We start from the raw sequence: 21,965 nt of genomic DNA, 5'->3' as shown, positions 1-21,965 counted from the left end.
AGTGCCAGAAGTAACAGAAAGGAATAGACAGTGAATGAATAATTGTGAGCTAGTGTGGTGGTGCACACCTATAATTCCAGCACTTGGGAGGTGGAGGAAGGAGGGTCAGAAATTAAAGGACACCCTTGGCTACACTGTGAGCCTGATGCTAGCCTGGGCTACATGATGAGATCCTGACACATCTGGGGATACCTGCAGAGGACAGAGGGGTGAGATTCCCTAAAACTACAGGCAGTTGTAACCTGCTTGATTTGGGTGCTGGGAACTGAACTCAGGTCCTTTGGAAGAGAGGTTCCTGCTTCTAACTGCTGAGCCACACTCCAGACTCTGTTCCACACATGGTTTGTATATAAGGACCAAAGTCGGGGCCTAACAGGGAACCTCACTGTCAGAGCTGGCTTCGTATGGCCCTGCAGTTCTAAGTTTGGGATCTAAGTATCGATACAGAGCGATGGCAGCTGGCCTTTGGACTGGGTCCTAGCAGGTAGGAGCTCGGCCAGGGCACTCGCTGCTCCAGCAACCTTCCAGATGCCAAATGCCCATCTCTCAACATGCCAGGCACTTCAGACTCCAAGCCAAGCAACTTCCTGACAACAGCCAGCTTCGGGACCCCCATAATTACTAGGGAAGAACCTTGTATTGCGGCCCACTATGTGCCAGAATTTCTGCATGCTCTTAGGGGACTCTTGGGGCTCCATCACTTGCCTGAGATCCAGCTGCTAAGTGGCCATGAATCCACTCAAGAACCTGATTAGATGTTGGCCATCGTATTAGAGACTACCCACTCTCTCATCTTCTATCTAGGAGGAAACAGAAGTTTGGTGAGGGCAAATCCTTTGCTAGTTCATGTGCTTATTTAACTCCAGGGCTGAGACTTGAAGCCAGGTTTGGGGTTTCTCAGGGCATGTCGGAGACTAAAGTTGAGGTCTCTGGTTTGCTCTCATTGCCCTCCTGCCCTCTGCACCTCCATCCTCGCTATTAAACTTGACATTATCCATCACTCCCTCTCCCTGGGAGCGCCCTCCTCCTCCTGTTTCCATGACAACACATTCTCCTCTTCCTCCTGCTGCTCCAGTGGCTTCGCACTCACCATGGGGTCTCGGAGGTCTCCAGGCCAGATTCTCAGACTCCTCTCTCCTCAGTGCACCCCAGAAGCCAATGCACATTTCCCTCTGGGTCTCCAGCTCTGACCCTGCACTCTGGCTATTTTCCAATCACAGCTACTTGCTGAGTGACAAGCCCTGTGGCTATACATACATTACCTAATTAATCCTCACAGCTATTCTACAAAGAAAGTCCACTCTACAGGACAGGAAAACTGAGAATCTGAGAGAGGAAGCCAACATCAGATTCTAGCATTCATCTGGAGCTTGAGGACATCAAGAAGAGATTGGAAACTGTAGGGCATTTTTAAACCAAAGGCACAATCTTCCCTCCCACCTCGTAGAGAGAACGGAATGGAAAAATTGGGGAGGAAGAGAGACCTGTGATAGTCTAGAATTACGCTGTCAATTTGGAGCTTTAAAAATGCACCGTGCAAAATGCACAGTACATTTTGAAAGGCAAAGATTTGGAGAACTTAAGGAGGAACAAAAGTTCACGGAAAATTGCCCTTTTCTCCCATTTTGTTAAGTCTTCAAAAGCCTCATCCCAGGAACCCAGCGACAGCTGGGACATTGTTCTGCTTCACTGATGCCCAGAACTCACAGTAAATGTGGACCTGGGAATTTCCTCTAAAATTCCTCTGTCCGGAGTTCTGACAGTCCCGACAAGGTCTGTGACTCAGGGAAAAGCAGCTTAACCTTTGAGCTCAGCTTTCCCATCTGAATTGGGGACACTAGCCAGGCATGGCACATACCTTTAATCTCAGCACTCAGAAAGCAGAAGTAGGGGCATTTCTGTGGATTTGAGGCCAGCCTGGTCTACAGAGCAAGTTCCAGGACAGCCGGGGCTACACAAAGAAACTCTATCCCCCCAAAATAAATATACATACATACATATACACACACATATACATACCTACATGCATACATACATACTAAATTAAAATGGGGATTCTAGGCAGGTATGGCACCACACCTTTAATCCCAGCACTCAGGAGGCAGAGGCAGACTGATCTCTGAGTTCAAAACTAGCATAGTCTATATAGCAAGTTCCCAGTCAACCAGAATTACGTAGTGAGACATTGTCTCAAAAATAGATGATAGGTAGATAGATAGATAGATAGATAGATAGATAGATGGATGATAGACAGACACAGACAGACAGGTAGACAGACAGACAGACAGGGGTACTGCTACTTTGGCTCAGGGGCTGTTGAGGGGATGAACTGAAATAATGGGCGCCAGGCCTGGTACACCACAGTACTCAGTTAAGCTCCGGGTCTCTACTGCTCATAACTTTTGGGTCTTGGACATGCTCATACTTTTCTACCCACTCTTCTGCTCCCCCAGTAGCCAATTCCTATGCATCCTTTAAAACCCACGGGCCCTTTGCCGCCTCTTATAGAATTGCTGCAAACAGGTTTTTTTAATGAAAAGGTACTTCTGGGACATCCTCCCTAGGTTTTTCTGTCACTGTATCTGTCACATTGGCATGCAATCACCTGGGTATGTATGTTACATGTGTATGTATATAATCAGCTGAGGCTGATCCCAGGACATTATCAGAAAGGGTTAGAAAACAGTTGGTCAAATCTTGCTGGATGTGGTGGTGCCATGGTATGTTACTGTACACACACACACAAATTAGCAAACAAATAATTTCTTTTAATTGGGGTTGGTGAGTAAAGGTCCTTTCTGTCAAACCTGCTGACTGGAGTTCAACCCCTATGAACTCAGGAGGCAGAAGAAGAGAAGACCCTGTATTAAAACTCTCCCCTGATCTCCTCATGTGCACGGTGGCGGGAGCATGCCCCATCCAACACAAAATCAATGTTTAAACAATTTTGAAATCACACCTGCAATACTTACACTCACGAGGCCAAGTCAGTTCTCATCCCTACAGGAAAGGACCGGCTGGGTCAGCTCTAACACAACTCTGCCCTGGGTGGGTCACAAGGCCACAGTCCTTGCAAGGACACACGGCACTAAGTCCCGTGACACCTGCTTCGGGAGTCTGCTGTCTGCTACCTCCCTAGCAGGGTAGCAGGACTTTCCAGTGAGTGTCTAGGGGTGTCTTCGGCCTGGTGACCACCTCACCACCACCACCACACTCTACAGAAATCTCCGTGGTCATAGTGACCATTTAGGTGGTGAAGGTCAGCTAAGAGGTTAGGTTCCAGGCTACAGTGGCTGGGCAGGTCTGATGTCAGAGGTGACAATCACTCTGTATCCCAGGCTACAGAGATTCCCAAGGACCTAGGCTTGTAGGGACTCCACAGGGAGAAAAGGACTGTGCTTTGTCCATCAAAGGAACCCTTTCTACTCGCTAGTCTAGCTCCCGCCTCCCGGAAGGCAGTTAGGTCCCTGCTGGAGTGACAGCCTGCAGCTTTTGTTCCAAAGAAATGGCTGTCAAAAAGAAAAGAGGTATATTGTCTCTCTGCTTCTTTCTTTTTTGGTTTGAGACAAAGGCGTCAATTTCTTTCCATCTGTCCCAAAAAAGGAAGAGAATTAAATTTGTTTTTACAAGGATGTCAGCAGACTGCTTCAATAGGGAGTCAGGGGCAGGTTGCTCCCTCAGGCAGTGGGGGAGGCACGGGACAGGGCAAGCAATGACATCCAGGGGAGCTGAGATCCAGGAGAGCCTGGATCAGTTTCAGGGCCACCCTCTGCAGTGAGAGCAAATGAGGGACTCAGGGGGAATGGGAGAGAGCAAAGGGCCACACGGACATCATTGCTATAAAAGCCTTCTTCCCTCAGTCCCTTCAAAGCAGAGTCCGACTTGGGCAGTTCCAGTCCCTGGGAGTCATGGACACCAGGCATCTGATGGACAGCCAGATGCTGGGAGAAGGGGCAAGAGACTTCTTCCGGGTTCTTATCAAGGGTCCAAGTATTTGGTGAGAATCCTTATTCATGCTACCACATACGGGGTGCTCAAACAAAGGGTCTCTGTGCTCTGGTACTGAGCCACATACACTAGTACCCCAGGAACCCCAAAAGCATCCATGTTCAGGCTTCAGGATTTAACCTGTAAGCAGATGCCTCAGCCCCCTGCCTCACGATTTACTCTCACTACAACACACACTTTTATTGAGACAGGGTCTCACCATGTAGCACTGAGCATCCTGGAACTCACTATGTAGACCAGGCTGGCCTCTGCCTCCCAGGTGCTGGGATTAAAGGCATGCGCCACCACTTTTAAAAGATTTATTTTATGTGTCTGAGTGTTTCACCTGTATGTATGTATATATGTATGTATGTGTATCATGTTCATGTCTGGTGCCCACAGTTGTTGGAAAGCATCAGATTGACTGCGACTGGGCTTACAGATGGTTGTGAGCCACTATGTGGGTGCTGGGAATCGAACCTATGTCCTCTGCAAGAGAGTCACGTGCCCTTAATCACTCAGCCATCTTTCTGGTTCTACTCCCACTTTTTTTTTTTTTTTTTTTTAGGTTTATTTATTACTATATCTAAGTAGACTGTAGCTGTCTTCAGATGCACCAGAAGAGGGCGTCAGATCTCATTACGGGTGGTTTTGAGCCACCATGTGGTTGCTGGGATTTGAACTCAGGACCTTCGGAAGAGCAGTCAGTGCTCTTAACCACTGAGCCATCTCTCCAGCCCTCTACTCCCACTTCTTGACACAAATGCTTACTTGGTTTCAGGGGTCCCTTTTAGAACCTGCTTTTGGGGCCCTTGTTCAGGATCCAGGGAGCCTCTGCTTCTGCCCACTGTCCCCAGCCCTACAGGGATGCAGGGCTGCGAGTTCTCTTCAAACCAGACTCAGAGATGCCCACATAGTTTTTTTGGTTTGAGGGTTGGTTTTGTTATTTGGAAGGTTTTTGGTTGGTTGGTTGTTTTGTCTTTTTGATCCCAGAACCTCACACAAACACCCTACCACTGAGCTACATTCCCAGCCCTCTTAACATTTTATTTGGAGACACTAAATTGCCCGGGCTGTTGGTCCTTAATTTTCCAGCCTCAGCCTCCACTATGACTGGGATTACACGGGCCTGCCCCATCAGGCCCGGCTTGTATCCTCTCTACAGAGAAGTCTCGTTGGACCTAGCCTCAACGAGTTTAGCTGAGTAGTTAGAAAGATGGTGAGAACTTTGACTCTTCTCCAACGTTGACCGTCCCCCACTTATCCCCCCGCCAAGGGGAGGGGGCGCTTATCTCCGGACCAAACCCCAAGCTGCTTGCCTGAATGCCCTGTCCCCTTATCTTCCCTAAGACGAGAGATCCTCCCCATAACACAAATGCTGGGACAAATGCCAAACCAAGTCATCGACCCCACCCATCACTGCCCCTCCTGGTTCCTGGAGCTGGAATCCTTGGCTCTTGGACTGGAGCTGGGTGTTCAAAAAGGCCAGAACCCGAAGTTATCTCAAGGCGGAGGCTCTGTCCCCTTGGAGAGGACTTACTAATGGATACAGTTTAGGAATCACCAGCTCTGCTCCCTCACCCCCACCGTTCCAACCTGGAGCCTTTGATCCCTCAGGCCCCATCCCCACAGGAGGCCTCCCCTCTGTGCAGGCCCTATTCTAGCTGTCCTGGTGGTGGCCACAGCCTCCCAGGGAGCTCAGTGTGGCCTCTGGATCTCTTCACTTGGGAGGGGCGCTTAAGGGGAGGGTCGGGTAGGTCAGGCGGCAGCGCCACCGCCCGGGCCGTCGGAGGGGGTGCAGGCAGTGACACGCTCACGCGTGGTGGCCTGGCGGGGACGACGGAGACTGCCGGGTTCTTGGCGGCCGCAGGGTGTGCGACAGAGCTGGCGGAAGCAGCGCTTGAAGTTCTCGTCCAGGAACGCGTAGAGAACCGGGTTGAGGCTGCTGTTGGCGTAGCCCAGCGCAATGCACAGGTGCAGTGCGGCCACCACAAGTGGGTCGCGCCGATTGATGTCCACCAGCGTCCAGACGATGACGAAGATGTGGATGGGCGCCCAGCACACCACGAAGGCGCCCACCACCACCAGCACCATGCGCGTGATGCGCCGCAGGCTGCGGTCCTTCTCCTTGGAACCCGACAGCAGACGCACGCTGCGCAGGCGCAGCAGCATGAGGCCATAGCACACCGTGATGATGAGGATCGGCACCACGAAGGCAAAGAGGAACACGCAGATCTTGGTCACAGTGTCCCAGTACCAGCTGGGATTGGGGAACTGGAGCATGCATACCACTGCACCATCTGAGTCCGGGGGAAACAAAAGACGGGGATCAGAGGTCTGTGTGGCTAAGGGGCGCTGTCTGCTTGTCCTCTTTCAAAATGACTAGCTGGGTTGAGATTCTGATGTCTAGTATGTCCCTTTACTTGGTGAACTCCTTCTTATGCTTAAAGACCCCAGAATTGGTCCTCATCTGGGAGGTCCCCTTCTGTGTCCTCTCCCAGGTCCTTTGTAAGCCTTTATGTCCATGAATGGCAGTAATAATTTATCCTGACCCAGTAATGGCAGTCATTGTGTGTAAACTCAACAGACCCCCTGCCCATTTCCAGAATTGCTCCAGTGGATCGATTGATTTAAACAGTGGACTAGGGCTGTCAATATAATTCAGATATCGCCAGAGTGTCAGATAGAGTGTCCCTGGGTTCAATTCTCAGTACTGTATAAACCTGGGCCTGATGGTACATGTACCCTAAGCACTCCAGAGATGGAGGCAAGGAGGAGCAGAAGTTCAAGGTCATCTTTGACTACATTAACTTCTAGGCTAGGAGAAGAAAGAGGAGGAGGAGAAGGAGGAGGAGGAGGAGAAGGAGGAGGAGGAAAGAGGAGGAGGAGGAAGGAGGGGGAGGAAGGAGGAAGAAGAGGAGGAAGAAGAAGAGGAGAAGGAAAAGAGGAAGAGGAGGAAAGAAGGGAGAAGGAAGGAGAGGAGGAGGAAGAGGAGGAGAAGGAGGATTAGAAGGAGGAAGAAGAGGAGGAGGAAGTGTGTGGCCTTGGGCAAATTACTGTCTTCAAATTTCCTTATGGTGAGGCTAATAGTCTAACCACATTTCTTTAGTTACATTTAGATTTATTTGTCGAGTGTGTGTGTGTGTGTGTGTCTGTCTGTCTGTGTCTGTCTGTGTGTCTGTCTGTGTGTACCACACATACATGTGAAGGTTAAAGGACAATATACAGTTGTCCATTCTCTCCTCCCACCATTCCTGTTCCAGGGATCAAACTCAAGACTGTCAGGCTTGGCGGCAAGCACCCCTGAGCCATCTAGCCAGCCCTACCCGCCCGAAGGATATTTCTTAAGACAGTTGTGATATAGACTCAGATACATAAGGTATTTAGCTCAGTGGGGCTCAAACGGTTGATGTACTCACAGGAAAGAGAAGCAGATACATATTGGAGCCTAGAGGTCAGGGCTAGGGCCTGCATCTCAGGCCAATATCAGTTAATGTAGAGAACAACTTTGGACCAGGTGAGGTAGCACACACCTATAATCCCACCACTCAGGAGACTAAAGTAGGAGGTTCTTAAGTGTAAGGCTAGACAAAATTGCATGCTGAGACTATAGCCAAAAGTAAACAAACAAACAAAAAAAAAGCCCTTCCCAACAACCAACCCTGTAGAAAAAGGAAGAGGAGCTTGGACCAGAAGAGCATCTCAGAGGACATTGTAGGGCTCTGATGCCGACTGGGAGCTGGTCCAGGGATGCTCAAGATCTCTAGGAGCCACACAGTAGACTTGCAGCCTGCGAGTCATGAGAAAGGGGCTGGAGACCCAAAAAAACATTTAGAGTAGTTCAAGCTGGCAGGACCCCTGGGGATGACTGCGGATCAGTGTGCTTATGGGTGGTGGTGCTCAGAGAGGGAGGAGGGAGGAGACTCACTTGACTCAGCTCCCAGCAGTTACTGACTCCTAAACTCAAGGCTGCTGGTGAGCTATGGAGCCCCGCTGCCAGTCAAAACCCATTGCTCAAAGGCTGTATAATGGCCCTGCGGGTCTTCCCTTGAGGGTCAAGGTGTGTAAGAGGTCTCTGATCAATCATCTTCCCCTTTTCTACTCAAGAGCATCAAGCCTTTACAGACTTCTACCCAGGGGCCAAAAGGAAGGCAACACCTAAGGGCAGGAGCCTTGGGTCGAAGGCCATGTTCCTGCCAGTGAGGCTGGAACTTAACCACCTGACTTGATTCTGTTTTCTTTTTTTCTTTTGATAAGATCTGAGTATTAGGGCTGGTGAGATGGCTCAGTGGGTAAGAGCACCCGACTGCTCTTCCGAAGGTCCAGAGTTCAAATCCCAGCAACCACATGGTGGCTCACAACCATCCGCAACGAGATCTGGCGCCCTCGTCTGGAATGTCTGAAGACAGCTACACTGTACTTACATATAATAAATAAATAAATCTTTAAAAAAAAAAAAAGATCTGAGTATTATATAAAGCGGCCTTGAAGTCAAGATCCTTCTGCCCTTGAGTCTCCTTGGTTACTAAAGTATAGGCACCCTTCCTTCCACACCTCTTTACATCAAGATGGGGCCCTGTGAACAGCTGACACTAGGAAGGGGAAAAGCAATAACATTGAAAAGTAGTTATGATTTCTCCCAGCTTCCTTTTTGTGTTTATGTCCTGGCCAGATGCCAACAGTGGGTGATTTGGGGGCACCTCCTCTGGGAGCCTGGTACCCACAAACTACTCTCCTACCCAATAGATTGTAGTGGCCTGAGAAATAAACTTTTATTATAAGCCCCTGAACTCTGAGAATGTTTGGTTTCGAAGCTTTAGTGACTAATCAAGATGCCCTGGGAAAGGCAGGAGTCTGCCATTCCCCTCAGGCTATTTTCTGGGCCTCGCTTTGGTCATTTGGCCAATGGTATTTATTTCTTCTTATTTTTCTTTCTTTGTTTTTTGAGACATGGTTTTACGGTTCATGGCCTCAAACTTATTACCACACTAAAGCTAGCCCTGAACTCCCAATTCTCTTGCACGCCTGATTTATGAAGTGCTGGGGATTGGTCCCAGGGCTCTGTGCATGCTGGGTAAGCACTCTACCAACATAATTGCATCCTCAGGAAGAGCAGCATGTGCTCTTAACCACTGGACCATCTTTCCAGCCCCTCCAGTGGTTTTCAAAGTGGGATAAAGGGGAGTTGGGGATGGGACCATGGCAATCACACCTTAGCCATTTATCCATCTCCCTGTAATCTACACGGTCCTGGCCAGCCAGTTCACAATCCTATTATAAATTCCTTTTGGCCAGCAGCCATTCACCCACATGAGAGTCAGCCACCCACACCCCCCACTGGCTGACTTTCCACCCCACTGGCCAACCCTCACCTTTCACTGTCCCTGAAACCCACACCACCACTGGAAACCGCTCCCACTTGCCCAAATAAATGCTTTGAAAATCCACAGAGGCCCCCAGGTGGCCGGGCTCTCCTGTGGTCAGAGACCCCTGCTGCAGCCCCCTCTCTCACTCACCCCGGGGTTGGGTCACTGCCATGACCATGATGGGGACCCCGACACCTGAAGCCAAGACCCAGATGCATATGTTGATCAGCTTGGCCTTGGCTGGTGTCCGGAAGTCCAGGGCTTTGACAGGATGGCAGACAGCAATGTAGCGGTCCACGCTCATCATGGTGAGGGTGAAGATGCTAGTGAACATGTTGTAGTAGTCAATGGAGAGCACAGCCTTGCACAGCAGCTCACCGAACGGCCACGTTTCCATCAAGTACTTGGCGCTCTGGAAGGGCAGCGTGCTGGTGGCCAGCGCATCAGCCAAGGCCAGATTGAAGATGTAGATGTTGGTGGCGGTCTTCAACTTGGTGTACCTTGGAAGGAAGAGCACAGGTAACTACCACTGGATTGATTTCAGCTTCCATTAAACTGGGGGAGTGAAGGGACTTGCTCAAAGATCAACAAAGGACCAATGTGGTGTCACATGCCTGCAATCCCAGCCCTCAGAAGGCTAACCTAGGAAGACCAGGAATTCAGGACCAGCCTGGGCTACATGAGGCCTTTTCTCAAAAGAACAAAACAAACTAAAAAGATTGGGAGCCAAGGTGGGATTGGATCCCTGAATCACCCAATCGGCCACTACTTCTGCTCCCTGAAGGGGAAGGATCTCTGGCGCCTGTGAGTCCAGCACCAGGGAGGCAGAAGCAGGAAGATCATGAATTTTTAAGGCCAGCCTTAGCTATATAATGGCTACATAGTGACATCTTGTCCAAAAAAAAAAAAAAAAAAAAAGTAGAAAAGAAAGAATCATATACAATGTAGCCCTGAGCCGGGTGATTCTCTTAATACTCAGGACAAAGGCAGTGTGTAGTTCAGTTGCCAGAAGGCTTGGCTAGAAGAGGTCAGAGACAACTTGTGGGGGTCCATTCTCACCTGCCCGAGACGATCATACTTCATCTCTACAGAATGAAGTTGGGAGCTAGACCGTTTACCTGGCCTTTGGAGAATATGATTGGTCAGCTCTGAGTGACAGGCTCTGCTGGGACCTTACACCTTCTGAAGTGTCCTCTGCGGTAGCCCGGGGGTTGGGTTCTGATCATGTTTGGGTCCATCCAGGCCTCCTCACCCCCATACAACTAGAGTCATCCCTCTGTGAAAGCCATGGTTCCTTCCCCTTCCTGTCCCCATGCTGTGAGGAAGGTAAGCCACTTTCGCAGTCACACTTAGGGTACGGGCTGGATGCATGCAACCAAACTGTCCCTAACACTCCCAGCATTCTCCACGCTCTGTGCTGCACACAGCCATCCATAGAGCAGCTTGTGTGGCTAGCACATATAGCCGTAGTCCCTTCTGTACAGGGCCTGGGCTAAGCAGGGACTTAGGTATGGAGGCGACTGTCCCAGAGCAGAGTCTTCATCATAAAGACTGGGGCACGGTAAGGTTCTTTCTCACATCCTAGACTGGTAAGAAAATCCAGAGAAGAGGCCAGTCTGGTCTATAAAGTGAGTTCCAGGACAGTCAGGGCTGTTACACAGAGAAACCGTGGCTCAAAAAAACAAAACAAACAAACAAACAAAAAACAAACAAGCCTGATGCTTACGGGGCTGGAGAACTGGCTTGGTGGTTAAGAGTGCTTGTTGTTCTTGCAAAAGGACCTGGGTTCGATTCCCAGCACTTGAATGGAGGCTCACTATTTCCACAGGAACCACAAATCCATATAGTGAATAGATATACATGCAGGCAAAGCCCTCATACACACAAAATAAAATAAATCTAAATAACAAGCAATTAAATAACCAAACCAACCAACCAGAGGCCAGAGAAGGGCAGGCGGGCAGGAGGAATTCCTGGTGTATCTGGTTATAGCTGGAGAGCGCTAAGAGTGGAGAAAGTGACTTTCTGAAAGCAGAGACCAACTGTAGGGTGTGGGAGGGAAAATGTGCACCCATAATCATAAACCTAGCACTCAGGAAGCTGAGACAGGAGCATTACAAATTTGAGACTAGCCTCGGCTTCATCTTGAGACCCTGTCTTGGAAAGACAAAAAAAATAAATCTTTGGGTATGTTGGTATACACCTGTAATTCCAGCTCATCATACTTCCAAAGGTAACGGGGAACTCTTTGTTTTTGAAAAAGAATCCTTCTACATAGCCCTGTCCTAGAACTCTCTATGTAGACCAGACTAATCTCTAACTCACAGAAATCTGCCTATCTTTGCCTCCTAAGTGCTGGGATTAAAGGCATGCAGGCTCCCACAAAGCCCAGCTGGCCAAACTATCTGTTAACGCTTTTTCCTCCAGTATGGATCAGAGGTTTGGGGTTTTTGTGGTTGGTTTTGTTTGTTTGTTAGAAAAGAGGAGAAGGAGGAGGAAGAGGAGAAGGAAGAAGAGGAAGAGGAGGAAGAGGAGGAAGAGGAAGAGGAAGAGAGGGAAGAAGAAGACTCCCTCATTGTCCTTCAAGGTCAGCATCTGTCCCGCTCCCTCCCAAAATAACTAGGAGCAAAAGTTTTGCTTTTTGCTCCGGAATTGCGAGTCTCGGGAAGTGCATCTTCAGCGGGGTGTGGATTGCAGCTGTGTGGGAGGCGGTCTCGAGCCCACAGCTGACTCGTCTAATTTCTCTGCTCTTACACAGAACAATTCCAGGCTGTTCTTTGCCTGCTATTTTGATTTGTGACAGCTCCTTCCATCCCAGGAGGGAGCTGGGCTGCTGCTGAGTGGGAGCTGAGGCTTCTGGGGTTGGTCCCTGTTGGGCTGAGGGGCTCTCCTGCCCTCCACGGTCACGCCCTGCCCTGATGGCCTCCTCAGGTCCCCTGGGCTCCAGCTGCAAGACAACCCTCACTCCCATTCTGCTCTCAGCCCCCAGGACCTCTCCAAAGCACCCTCTGTGTTGCCTAAGTTGACTCCAACCACCTCTGGGATCCAGGCTCTTCAAACCTACTCTTTGACTAATGTCCTTCACCGTACCTGGCCTTTCTGCCATTCCTTAAACACGTGAAGCCCAGCCCTCCTCAGAACTTTGGGACCTACTGCCACCCTCAAGCCCCAAATTTGCCAAGGTTTGCCAGGTCACTTAACCAAGCCACATCTCTTCCAAGAGGCCCTCTCCCATCACCTTCTCTCAGACTGCTTCTGTGTCTCTAGCACATGCCACTGCCTCGTGTCCTCACTGAGGGAACTCACCTTCTCCCAGGACTCTGGCCCCTGTATGCTCTCCGAGTTAGAGGACTTTGTGACCATCTTGTTCCACAGTGGGTTCCCTTCGACATGTGTCACAGTGATATCTTATTCCAGGACTCGTGAGCTCTCATGGACATCTTTTCTTTCCATAATTTATTTATTTTTATTCATTTTACATCCCAGTCACAGCCCCTTCCCTCCTCTCCTCTCAGTTCCACCCTTAAAAATTCCTACCCCTACTGCCTCTCCCCTTCTTTGAGGAGAAGGGGCGCCCCCCCCCCCCGGGTATCACCCCACCCTGGGACATCGAGTCCCAGCAGGACTAAGCACCTCCTCTCCCACTGAGGCCGAACCAGGCAATCTAGGCAGAGGAAGAAGATGCAAAGACAGACAACAGAGTCAGAGACAGCCCCCACCCCAATTGTTAGGGAACCAACATGAGGACCAAGCTGCACATCTGCTACAAATGTGGGGGCAGAGGGGAACTTGGTCCAGCTCCCGCATGCTCTTTGGTTAGTTTGAATTTCTGAAAGCAAATCTTGGTCTCGGCTGCGGTAGAACTCGATGTAACTGAGGGTAACCTTGAACCCCTGACCCTCCTGCCCCCATTTCCTGAGTTCTGGGATACCCCTTTTAAAACGCCCCCCCCCACTTTCTCATTTGCTTGTTTCTATGTACATATATTTTTCTTCTCCCAAGCATCCTTCTCTGACAGCCACGGCTTCTTTTTCATGGTTCCAGTGTCCGCTCCCGACTTTGAGGACACTGGTCACGTTTGTATTATATTTTCTTCTGCTCTTCATTGTCATCACTATCTCGACTGGTCTGCCTGCTCTGGCCGCTCTCTTTTATCTTAGAGAGTCCCTTCTATTACGTATCACGTATTAAAGACGTGAGATGTGACCAAAGTTCAGTCTTTAAGGTAAGGCCTGAATAATGAGCTGACAGCTGTGTACGTGAGGATCTACGTGAGGGTCTACGTGAGGATCTACGTGAGGGTCTACGTGAGGGTCTACGTGAGGATCTACGTGAGGGTCCTGACGACTAGCGGGTGGAGGCGGGGATTTGCTATAAGGGACTTTCACACGGAGAACATGTAAATAACCATTTCTAGAGCTGCGTACGGAAGCACGTGACTGTAATACTTATATTTAGGAGGTAGAGGCAGAACGATCGGGAGTTCAGGGTCAGCCTCTGCTATATAGTGAGGATGAGGCCAACCTGGGCTGCATGAGACCCTGTCTCAAAGGAAAAATACCAGAGTTTTAATTTTGTTTTGTTTTTCGAGATAAGGTTTCTCTGTGTAGCCCCAGCTACCCTGGAACTCACTCTGTAGACCAGGCTGGCCTCAGAAATCTGCCTGCCTCTGCCTCCTGAGTGCTGGGATTAAAGGCATGCACTGCTACCACCCAGCTTCTCCTGTTATTTTTCCTTTTATTTATTTGTTTCTTTTTCATTACTCTTTTATCCCTGACTCAGAGCCCTTGAAGCCACATGGGAAAGGCTGGGGAGCTGGCTCAGATCCAAGTCCAGTCCCCAAGCCTTGCAGCTGCCTCAAACTCCAGCTCTAGGGGATCTGGCGCCCTCTTCTGGCCTCCTCCAGCACTGTATTCTGTAGCATATATACACCTGCACAGAAATGAAAAGAAATCCTTTTTTCTTTCTGTTTTTTTTTTTTTAAATCCAGGTAGATAAACAGACAAACTTGAGTTTTAATATGGGACAGGAGCGGGTGGTGTGCCAAAGTGGCCACCAGGTGCTGGTACTAGACTGCCAGACTGCCCTCTGGATATGCCTTCTAGCCACACGATCAGGAAAAGTCACCTCACTTCTACGCTTTAGTTTTTCTTCTCTAGAAGAGGCCAACACACATTTTAGAGGGTTTGAAGTGACTAAGAAGAGATGTAACAAGCTGAGCAGAGCGAGGGGTGGGACTGATGAGACAGAAGGATGACCGTCATCTGAGGTAATAGTGAGATCCTCAGCCCCACCTCCACCTGTGTGGACACCCTGCACAGGCTCCTGATCTGTTAGGGATCAGGGCTTTTCCCTGGAGGCCCTTTGACACAGAGTCAACCAATACAGAAAGGAGCACAACAAACACTCAAGCAGAAAACGAGAGGGTCCCAGAAGCCCCGTCCCCAGCTCTGTAGCCAGGATCCTGATGAGCAAAAGTTCGCACAGCAAGTGGAGGGGAGAGACCTCTAGAATCTTCTCTTCTGAGCCCCAGACTCACGAGGTCTTCTTCCTGACCAGCCCTGATTCCGGACGGTGAGTACCACTGCTGCTCAGTTTTCTTCCTTGGATGGAGATCGGGTGTGCTCTGAGAGAGGATCTGCTCGGCTGCACAACCAGAACCATGATGAATCCATACAAGGTCCCCTGGCTCTGGAATGGGGTTTCCTCAGCTCAAACCTGCCCTCACGTACACTGAATCTAAAGGATTTGCTCCCCAGGCAAATTCAGAGCGCTTGATGCTGGGAGCCCAGAGATGGTCAGAACTTTCCCTCCTTTGTACAAGGTATTCTTGGAGCTAGTCTGACTATTTAGTTGCTTATTTGCTGTCCTGTTTGTTTGTTTTTTGAGACAGGGTTTCTCTGTGTAGCTCTGGCTGGCCTCAAACTCAGAAATCTGCCTGCTTCTGCCTCCCAAGTGCTGGGATTAAAAGCGTGTGCTACCATTGCCCTGCGCTTTCTTGAAGCACTTTCTTGGAGTGACTGGGCCGTGGTAGTGCGTTCCTTTGATCCTAGCATTTCAGAGGGAGAAGCAGGTAGTCTCAATGAATTTGAGAGCAGTCTGATCTACAAAGCAAGCTCCAGGTGAGCCAAGGCTACATTAGCAAGATCTTGTCTCTAAATAAATAAATACAATTCTTGGAGCATCTTTCCTTTCATGATCCAGGCCCTATACCAAAAGCCTTATCTCTGCTCATCCTCACCACAACTGCGAGTTGATTCCATTCTACTGGGTTGGTTGTGCATGCCTATAATTCCAGCACTTGGATGACTGAAGCAGGAGGATTGCCAAGAGTTCAAGGTCAGCCTTGGCTATAGAGTAAAACCCTGTCCAAAAGGAGTGGGGGGGGGGGCGGGCGTGGTGGCGCACGCCTTTAATCCCAACACTTGGGAGGCAGAGGCAGGCGGATTTCTGAGTTCGAGGCCAGCCTGGGCTACAGAGTGAGTTCCAGGACAGCCACGACTACACAGAGAAACCCTGTCTCGAAAAACCAAAAAAAAAAAAAAAAAAAAAAAAAAAAAAGGAGTGGGGGGAAAAAGGAAAGATCTGGGAAGGAGATAGTGACAGAATTAATTCAGACTCAGATCTATACAGCTCCCAGGGCTCAGAGCTACTGCCCCATCGCTCCATTACTGTCCCCTGTTGTTCAGTCTGTCACCTGGACTCCTCCTGCCCTGGTGATGGGTCCAGACAGGAGGCCACAGCGTTCAGCTAGTTTTTACACGTTCCAAGTCCCTCTGGGTGATAGGGAGACAGCCTGCTCATGGTTTGGGTATGACCAGACTTATTAATAACATCACAGGCATAACGACAGGCCCAGGGGGCAAGGTGGAGAAGGCTCACTCATAACAAAAACGCTCACCTCTGTCTAGGCTTTCTGGACAGCCAGAGTTGCCTCTGCTTCAGTTTGTTTCCACAGATAATAAACATCTATTGGACATTTACTGTGTGCAGGCACACAGAATAGCCATTTACATCATTTAATCTCCACAACACACCATGGGGTAGATAGCAATTATAGACCTCAATTTATCAAGTGTGGTAATGAACTTGTCGAGATCACAGTCAGGGAGAGTCATGGTGAGGTCCGAGTGGTTTGCCCTGAAAGCCGGCATTTCCTCTGGACTCAGGCTTTAGCTTCTCCCCTGCACATGCTGTGGGCTGAGTGTGTCCCTCACACGCTCCTGGACAAATACAAGAGCCCGAAAGCAAGGATGGCATTTGTCTCGCTCCCCTAAAAGCCTGGCACCGACAGCAGAAACAAGCACAGAGCAGGTACCCAGGACGTGTCTGGGATGGATGTATATAAAGATGTCTGTCTTCCACTCCCAGCTGTCTGGGTAAGGACAGGTAGAGGGGGCACATTGATGGGTGCCAGTGGATGGTACCAAGGTACCCTAATCTTCAGAAGTAAGGAGCCACAGACCGAAGGGCTCAAATCAGGGCATCTGTTCTTTATCATCCCTCCCTCCTCCATCCTCTTGGCCAGGTCCCCGGAAGGATGCCTGGGCCTGATCCTCTTTGCCCTGAGTCTGAAGTGAATCAGCCCTGCAGGTGGTGAGAGAAATCTTCCCTCATTTATCCAAGGGAGCTAATTTGATTTTAACTAAATGGAGGTGGTAATGATGTTTTTCTCCAAAACAGGGGCGTGAGACCTAAAATCAACAGGAGCAGCAACAGCAGCAGCTGCTGCGGCGGTGACAGCCCAGTTGACCTTGTGGGACCTCAGGAGACAAACTTGACATGATGGCTTTAGCCTGCACAAAAAATAGCTTTGGTCCCCAACCAGACCCACTGTAGATCGCTGAAGTATTTACAATTAATATTCCTTCTAAACGCCTTTCAACTCTGCAATGTAATGGCTATTTACTGGAGAATATTCAAACACAGAATTGCGGCAGGTATGAAAATCAGTGTCAGCCCTGAAGATCATCATTGCGGGTACCGTGCCAACATGCTAATGCCATGTTCCATGCAAGGGAGCATGTTTGAAGACTGTCACCATCTTTTAGCAAAATGCTGTGGCCATTTTTCTGTATTCATACACAAATTGATATAGTTTTTGATGGTTGCTTTACAGCAAGCTTTTTTTGCACAGGGCCAAAGAGTAAATATTAGATAAATAATAGTCACTGCTGAGAGTCCACAAGGTCTCTGGACTATATTATTCTATTGTTTTTTTAAGTGCATGAGTGTTTTTTGCCTGCATGCATGTCTGTATACCACTTGTGTGTCTGATACCTGAGGAGTCCAAGAAAAGGCCATCACATTTCCAGAACTGGAGTTACAGACATTTGTAAGGCAGGTAATAGGAATAGAACCTGGTCACTCCCTGGTGGTCTAGTGGTTAGGATTCGGTGCTTGCACCGCTGTGGCCCAGGTTTGAATCCTGGTCAGGGAAGTAGCGTTTTAAAAGCTTATTCTGTATTTATTCTATTATTTCTGGGGCTGGCGAGATGGCTCAGCAGTTAGAGCACTGACTACTCTTCCAGAGGACTCGGGTTCTATTTCTTTCTTTCTTCCTTTTTTTTTTTTTAAAGATTTATTTATTATTATACTAACTTCAGACCCATCAAAAGAGAGCATCAGATCCCATTACAGATGGTTGTGAGCCATCATGTGGTTGCTGGAATTTGAACCTCAGGACCTTCAGAAGAGCAGTCAGTGCTCTTACCCATTTATGTAAAGACATAAAAAAAAGAAAGTTTTAGCTCAAGGACCATACAAAAAACAGTGGTCCATGCCTGGCAGTACAGGCTTGTAACTCCAACACCTGAACTGAAGCAAGAAGATCATGAGTTCAAGGCCCCAGTGAGGCAGCATAGTGAGACCCTGTCTCAGAAAGGTGTAGGCTGTGAGAGTGTTTGCCTGAGACTGAATAAGCTACATGTGGTGGTGCAGGCCTATCATCTCAGCACTCAGGAGGCAGAGGCAAAAAAAAAAAAAACCAAAAACCAGGAGTTCAAGTCATCCTCAGATATATAGGGCAGGATCTGAAAATGATGAGATGCAGAAAATCCGGTCTCAGTAAATGCAGACTGACAGACAGACAGACAGACAGACAGACAGACAGACTAGACTGGGAGAAGCTACTCTCACCTAGGAGTCTGGAGTAAATTTCAACTGGAAATCCTCCATGAAGGACATGAAGGCCCTTTCCACTCTCCTGCTGTCATACATAACACTGTGATCAATCCTCTGTGGGCACAACTAACTGATGAGTTCCTTGGGATGTCTGGAGCCTCAGAGCCGGAGGAATATTCAAAGTGGGAATAGCAGATACTCCGGACAAGCTCTGTCTAGGAAGGCTGTCTGGGTTGGGGGAAGGCTTCATCCCACTGTCAGGACACGTCACAGAGCATGCAAGTTAGTTCTCTCTTATGACCTCCCAATTGTATCTCTCAAAGGCAGCCCCCTCCCCGAGCCTGAGTGCCCCTCCCCAGGTACCACGGAAGAAGGAAAGCAAGCAAGCAACCCCTCCCCCACCTGCCAACACTCTGCCTGGCTCTCCTCATGGAATCATGGAATCACAGTCTAAATTTAGACTTAAAAGTCCAGAAATTCCCTGCTCCCTGCCCCTTCATGATACAGGCTGAGGACTGAGGTGGTCGCTCCCCCATTGCAGGAGTGTCCCCTGCAATGTGAGATTACTGGGGAAAGGGCGTTTGTAGATGGAGCAAAGGAGCCTGAGGTGTGAGTACCTGATTATAAGGCCGGGACCAAACTTCAAGTGTCCTCCCATGAGATACAGGGAGGAGGGGGCCATGTGTGAGGTAGTGATGAGAGAGATGTAGGCACAAGCTGAGGAATACCTGGAAGCCCCCGTTCCTGGACAGGAATTGTCTGGAACACGGGTACTCCCCACTTTGAACATTCCTCTAGCTCCGAGATTCCAGCAACCTTTTCCCAAGAAAGAGGCAAGGAAAGACCCCTCCTCCCAATGGATGGGGCTGGGAGAGAGGGATACCGCTCTGTTGGCACCTTGACTCTGAACTTGGGATTTCAGAACTCGAGCAACTACGAGACCCAGAGCCCGGAGTCTGACCTTCGGACCAGCGGAGGTTCTGATCGCAGGGAGGTCAGACTACACCTACTTCCCTCTCCATGGATGATGGAAGTGAGGCCTGGGGAAGCCGCACAGGGCCAAACAGAATCAGTCTCCTGACCTCTGGGAGGCTTTGTGCTTTCTCCTTCTCTGAGCCAGGAAGCTAAGGCTCAGTGGAAATCCAAGGGCTTGTCCGGACCTCCAGGGCCTCCGGCAGAGTTCCAGGCTCCCAGGTGTCAACTTCCATGGGCTCCCAGGTCTGGTCACTGAGCAACCCAGGGTAGTTCCCTGGACAGCAGTCTGTAACAACCATTGTCACCTCTGCCATGCCGTGACACTGCATTCCACCAGGCTAGACCATGACACTGACCTAGATCATCTTGTTTGCTCAACCACTCAAATCGCTCTCCACCACACTCCCCGCCACGCTTCCCTAACTTTATGGTGGAGAAAAGTAAGCCTCAGCGTGTAGGTTGAATTGAATACCATGCCCAGGGTCAACCCGTGAGACCTGGCAATGTGCCCTTATGGGGAACCAATGACCATGCTAGGTTAGGGTGGGTCCTAAGCCCCTCCCCCCAAACACTGATATTGAGGCTAGGGCCTTGGGTACAGCAGCAGAAAAGCACTGAGCTACATCTCCTGTCCAAGTTCTGTCCCTATTAAAGGTTTTGTTCCTTTGTGACCTTGGGATTGAACCCAGGACGTTGCCTCTACCATTGAGCTCTCTCTCCGGCACCCTGGTATTCTTGTTAATGTTTATTTATTTGGGGTGGGGGTGGTGCCTACCATACCGTGCATGTGGAGGGCCAAGGACAGCTTTTAGGAGTGAATTCCCATTTGGGGGGTTTGTTTGTTTGGTTTGTTTGTTTCTTTGGTTGGTTAGTTTTTCGAGACAGGGTTTCTCTGTGTAGCCCAGGCTGTCCTGGAACTCACTTTGTAGACCAGGCTGGCCTCAAACTCAGAAATCCATCTGCCTCTGCCTCCCAAGTGTTCTCCTTCCATCTTTTGGTCCCAAGAACTGGACTTAATGTCATCAGGTTTAGCAGCAAGTCCCTTCACCAGCTCAGCCACTCCCCACCTCGACTTATAAGAAACGTCGAAGAGAGGATGCACACACAGAGACAAACATGAGGAAATAAAGAACGTGCCCTTGTGAGGACAGAGGCCAAGGGTGGTGAGGCCTGCCAGAACCCCAGCTCAGCACAGGAGGGATTCTTCTCAGAGCCTGACCACACCTTAAGTTTAGGCCTCTAGCCTTTTGAAGGAAGAAATTCTGGAAGCTTCTTTGGTTTTGAGGTGAGGTTTTTTTATTTTATTTTATTGTTTGTTTTATAGGCACAGGGATATGTTGTCGCTGCCTGAAAAAGGATTTTACCCTGTAGCCCAGGTTACCCTTGACCTTGTAGTCCTCCAGAGTTCTGTGACATAGGCCTGGGCACCCAGACTATTAACGCTGACAGAAAAGCGAGCTGGCTGCGTGTCTCGTGTGCAGACTGTTTGGTTTGGTTTAGTGTGGTTTGTCTTAGTTCTTCAAGACAGGGTTTCTCTGTGTAGCTCTGGCTGTCCTGGAATTCACTCTGTAGAGCAGGCTGGCCTTGAACTCAGAGATCCACCTGCCTCAGCTGGGATTAAAGGTGGGCAGCACCACGGTTCAGACACTTGTGGATGGGCTTACATGCTGGGGACACACAGGGACATCACTATCCCCTTTTTACAGGTGGGAGAAGGTTGAGGGGTGGAGAGGTGAAGCTGATGAGCAGGCCTTAAATTAGGTCTCCAGTTCCTGGGATTCTAAAATTCAAGTCCAACCCCTTTGTTTTACAAATGAAGGCTCTGAGGCTGTGCTACAGCAGTGACCCCAGAGGCTGGGTGCACAGAGAGGGAACAGAGATGAGTCAACAAGGCCTGTACCAGCAGCCCAGGGGTCCAGCTGGAGCTCCCTCTATTTGCAGACAAAGGGTGATTGCTCTCCCAAAGGACAAAACAAGCCTGGTCGGGCAAGGAGGACGACAGCAAACTGTGTCCCTGCCCACCACTTAAGAGGGATGGCACTTGGCCAGAAATTAATTAGCTGTCTCAGTTTGGCAGAACCGGGAGAAGGAAAGTGGTTAATTATAACGAAGCCCAGAGAGCTTGCTTATCAAGGGGAAGATTATGGCCAGGCCTCGGAAGCAAAAGCCCCCCCCCCTCCCCCCGAGTTGAACGTGAGTGAAGCAAAAGGCCCCCTGAGTTGAACGTGAGTGGAGAGACCTGCCAGGCTATAGTTAGCAGCAACCAGGCTAAAGGCCTAGCTTCCATTGGAAACCCAGAGCACACTCAAAGAGTTCTCCCTTCCCTCATCCTGACCCTGCTTAAGGATGGCTGGAGTGTGGGGTGAACGGTACCCAGATACCATGGAAGAATCTGGGGCTGGAGATCTGATGGCTCAGTTAGGAAAGTGTTTTCTGTGTGAGCATGGGGACCTGAGTTCAGTCCCCAGGAGTCACAGAAACAAGACAGGTGTGGTGGGCTGAGGAGGCAACACA

At 49.6% G+C, this 21,965-nt stretch overlaps 1 protein-coding gene and 1 non-coding gene across 2 annotated transcripts in view; one reads left to right on the top strand and one right to left on the bottom strand.

Annotated features, from left to right (window-relative positions):
• Nucleotides 1–5,427: 5,427 nt before the first annotated feature.
• Oprd1 (opioid receptor delta 1) overlaps nt 5,428–21,965 on the bottom strand; it is a 32,542-nt gene continuing 16,004 nt past the window's right edge. The window contains exons 2-3 of the mRNA XM_021160247.3: nt 9,504–9,853; nt 5,428–6,287 (exon numbers count right to left, since the gene is read on the bottom strand). Coding sequence (XP_021015906.1) covers nt 5,746–6,287; nt 9,504–9,853 — 892 coding nt within the window. The 3' untranslated portion in view covers nt 5,428–5,745. The remainder of the gene's footprint in view (nt 6,288–9,503; nt 9,854–21,965) is intronic.
• Nucleotides 17,722–17,793, top strand: Trnaa-ugc (transfer RNA alanine (anticodon UGC)). The gene has a single exon. It is a non-coding gene; the product is annotated as a tRNA-Ala (tRNA).

This window comes from Mus caroli, unplaced genomic scaffold (assembly GCF_978045245.1).
Source record: "Mus caroli unplaced genomic scaffold, Mus_caroli_1 scaffold_6, whole genome shotgun sequence".
In the NCBI taxonomy this organism is placed as follows: domain Eukaryota; kingdom Metazoa; phylum Chordata; class Mammalia; order Rodentia; family Muridae; genus Mus; species Mus caroli.
The sequence above is the reverse complement of the archived record's forward strand: the minus strand, read 5'-3'. Positions and strand labels throughout refer to the sequence as shown.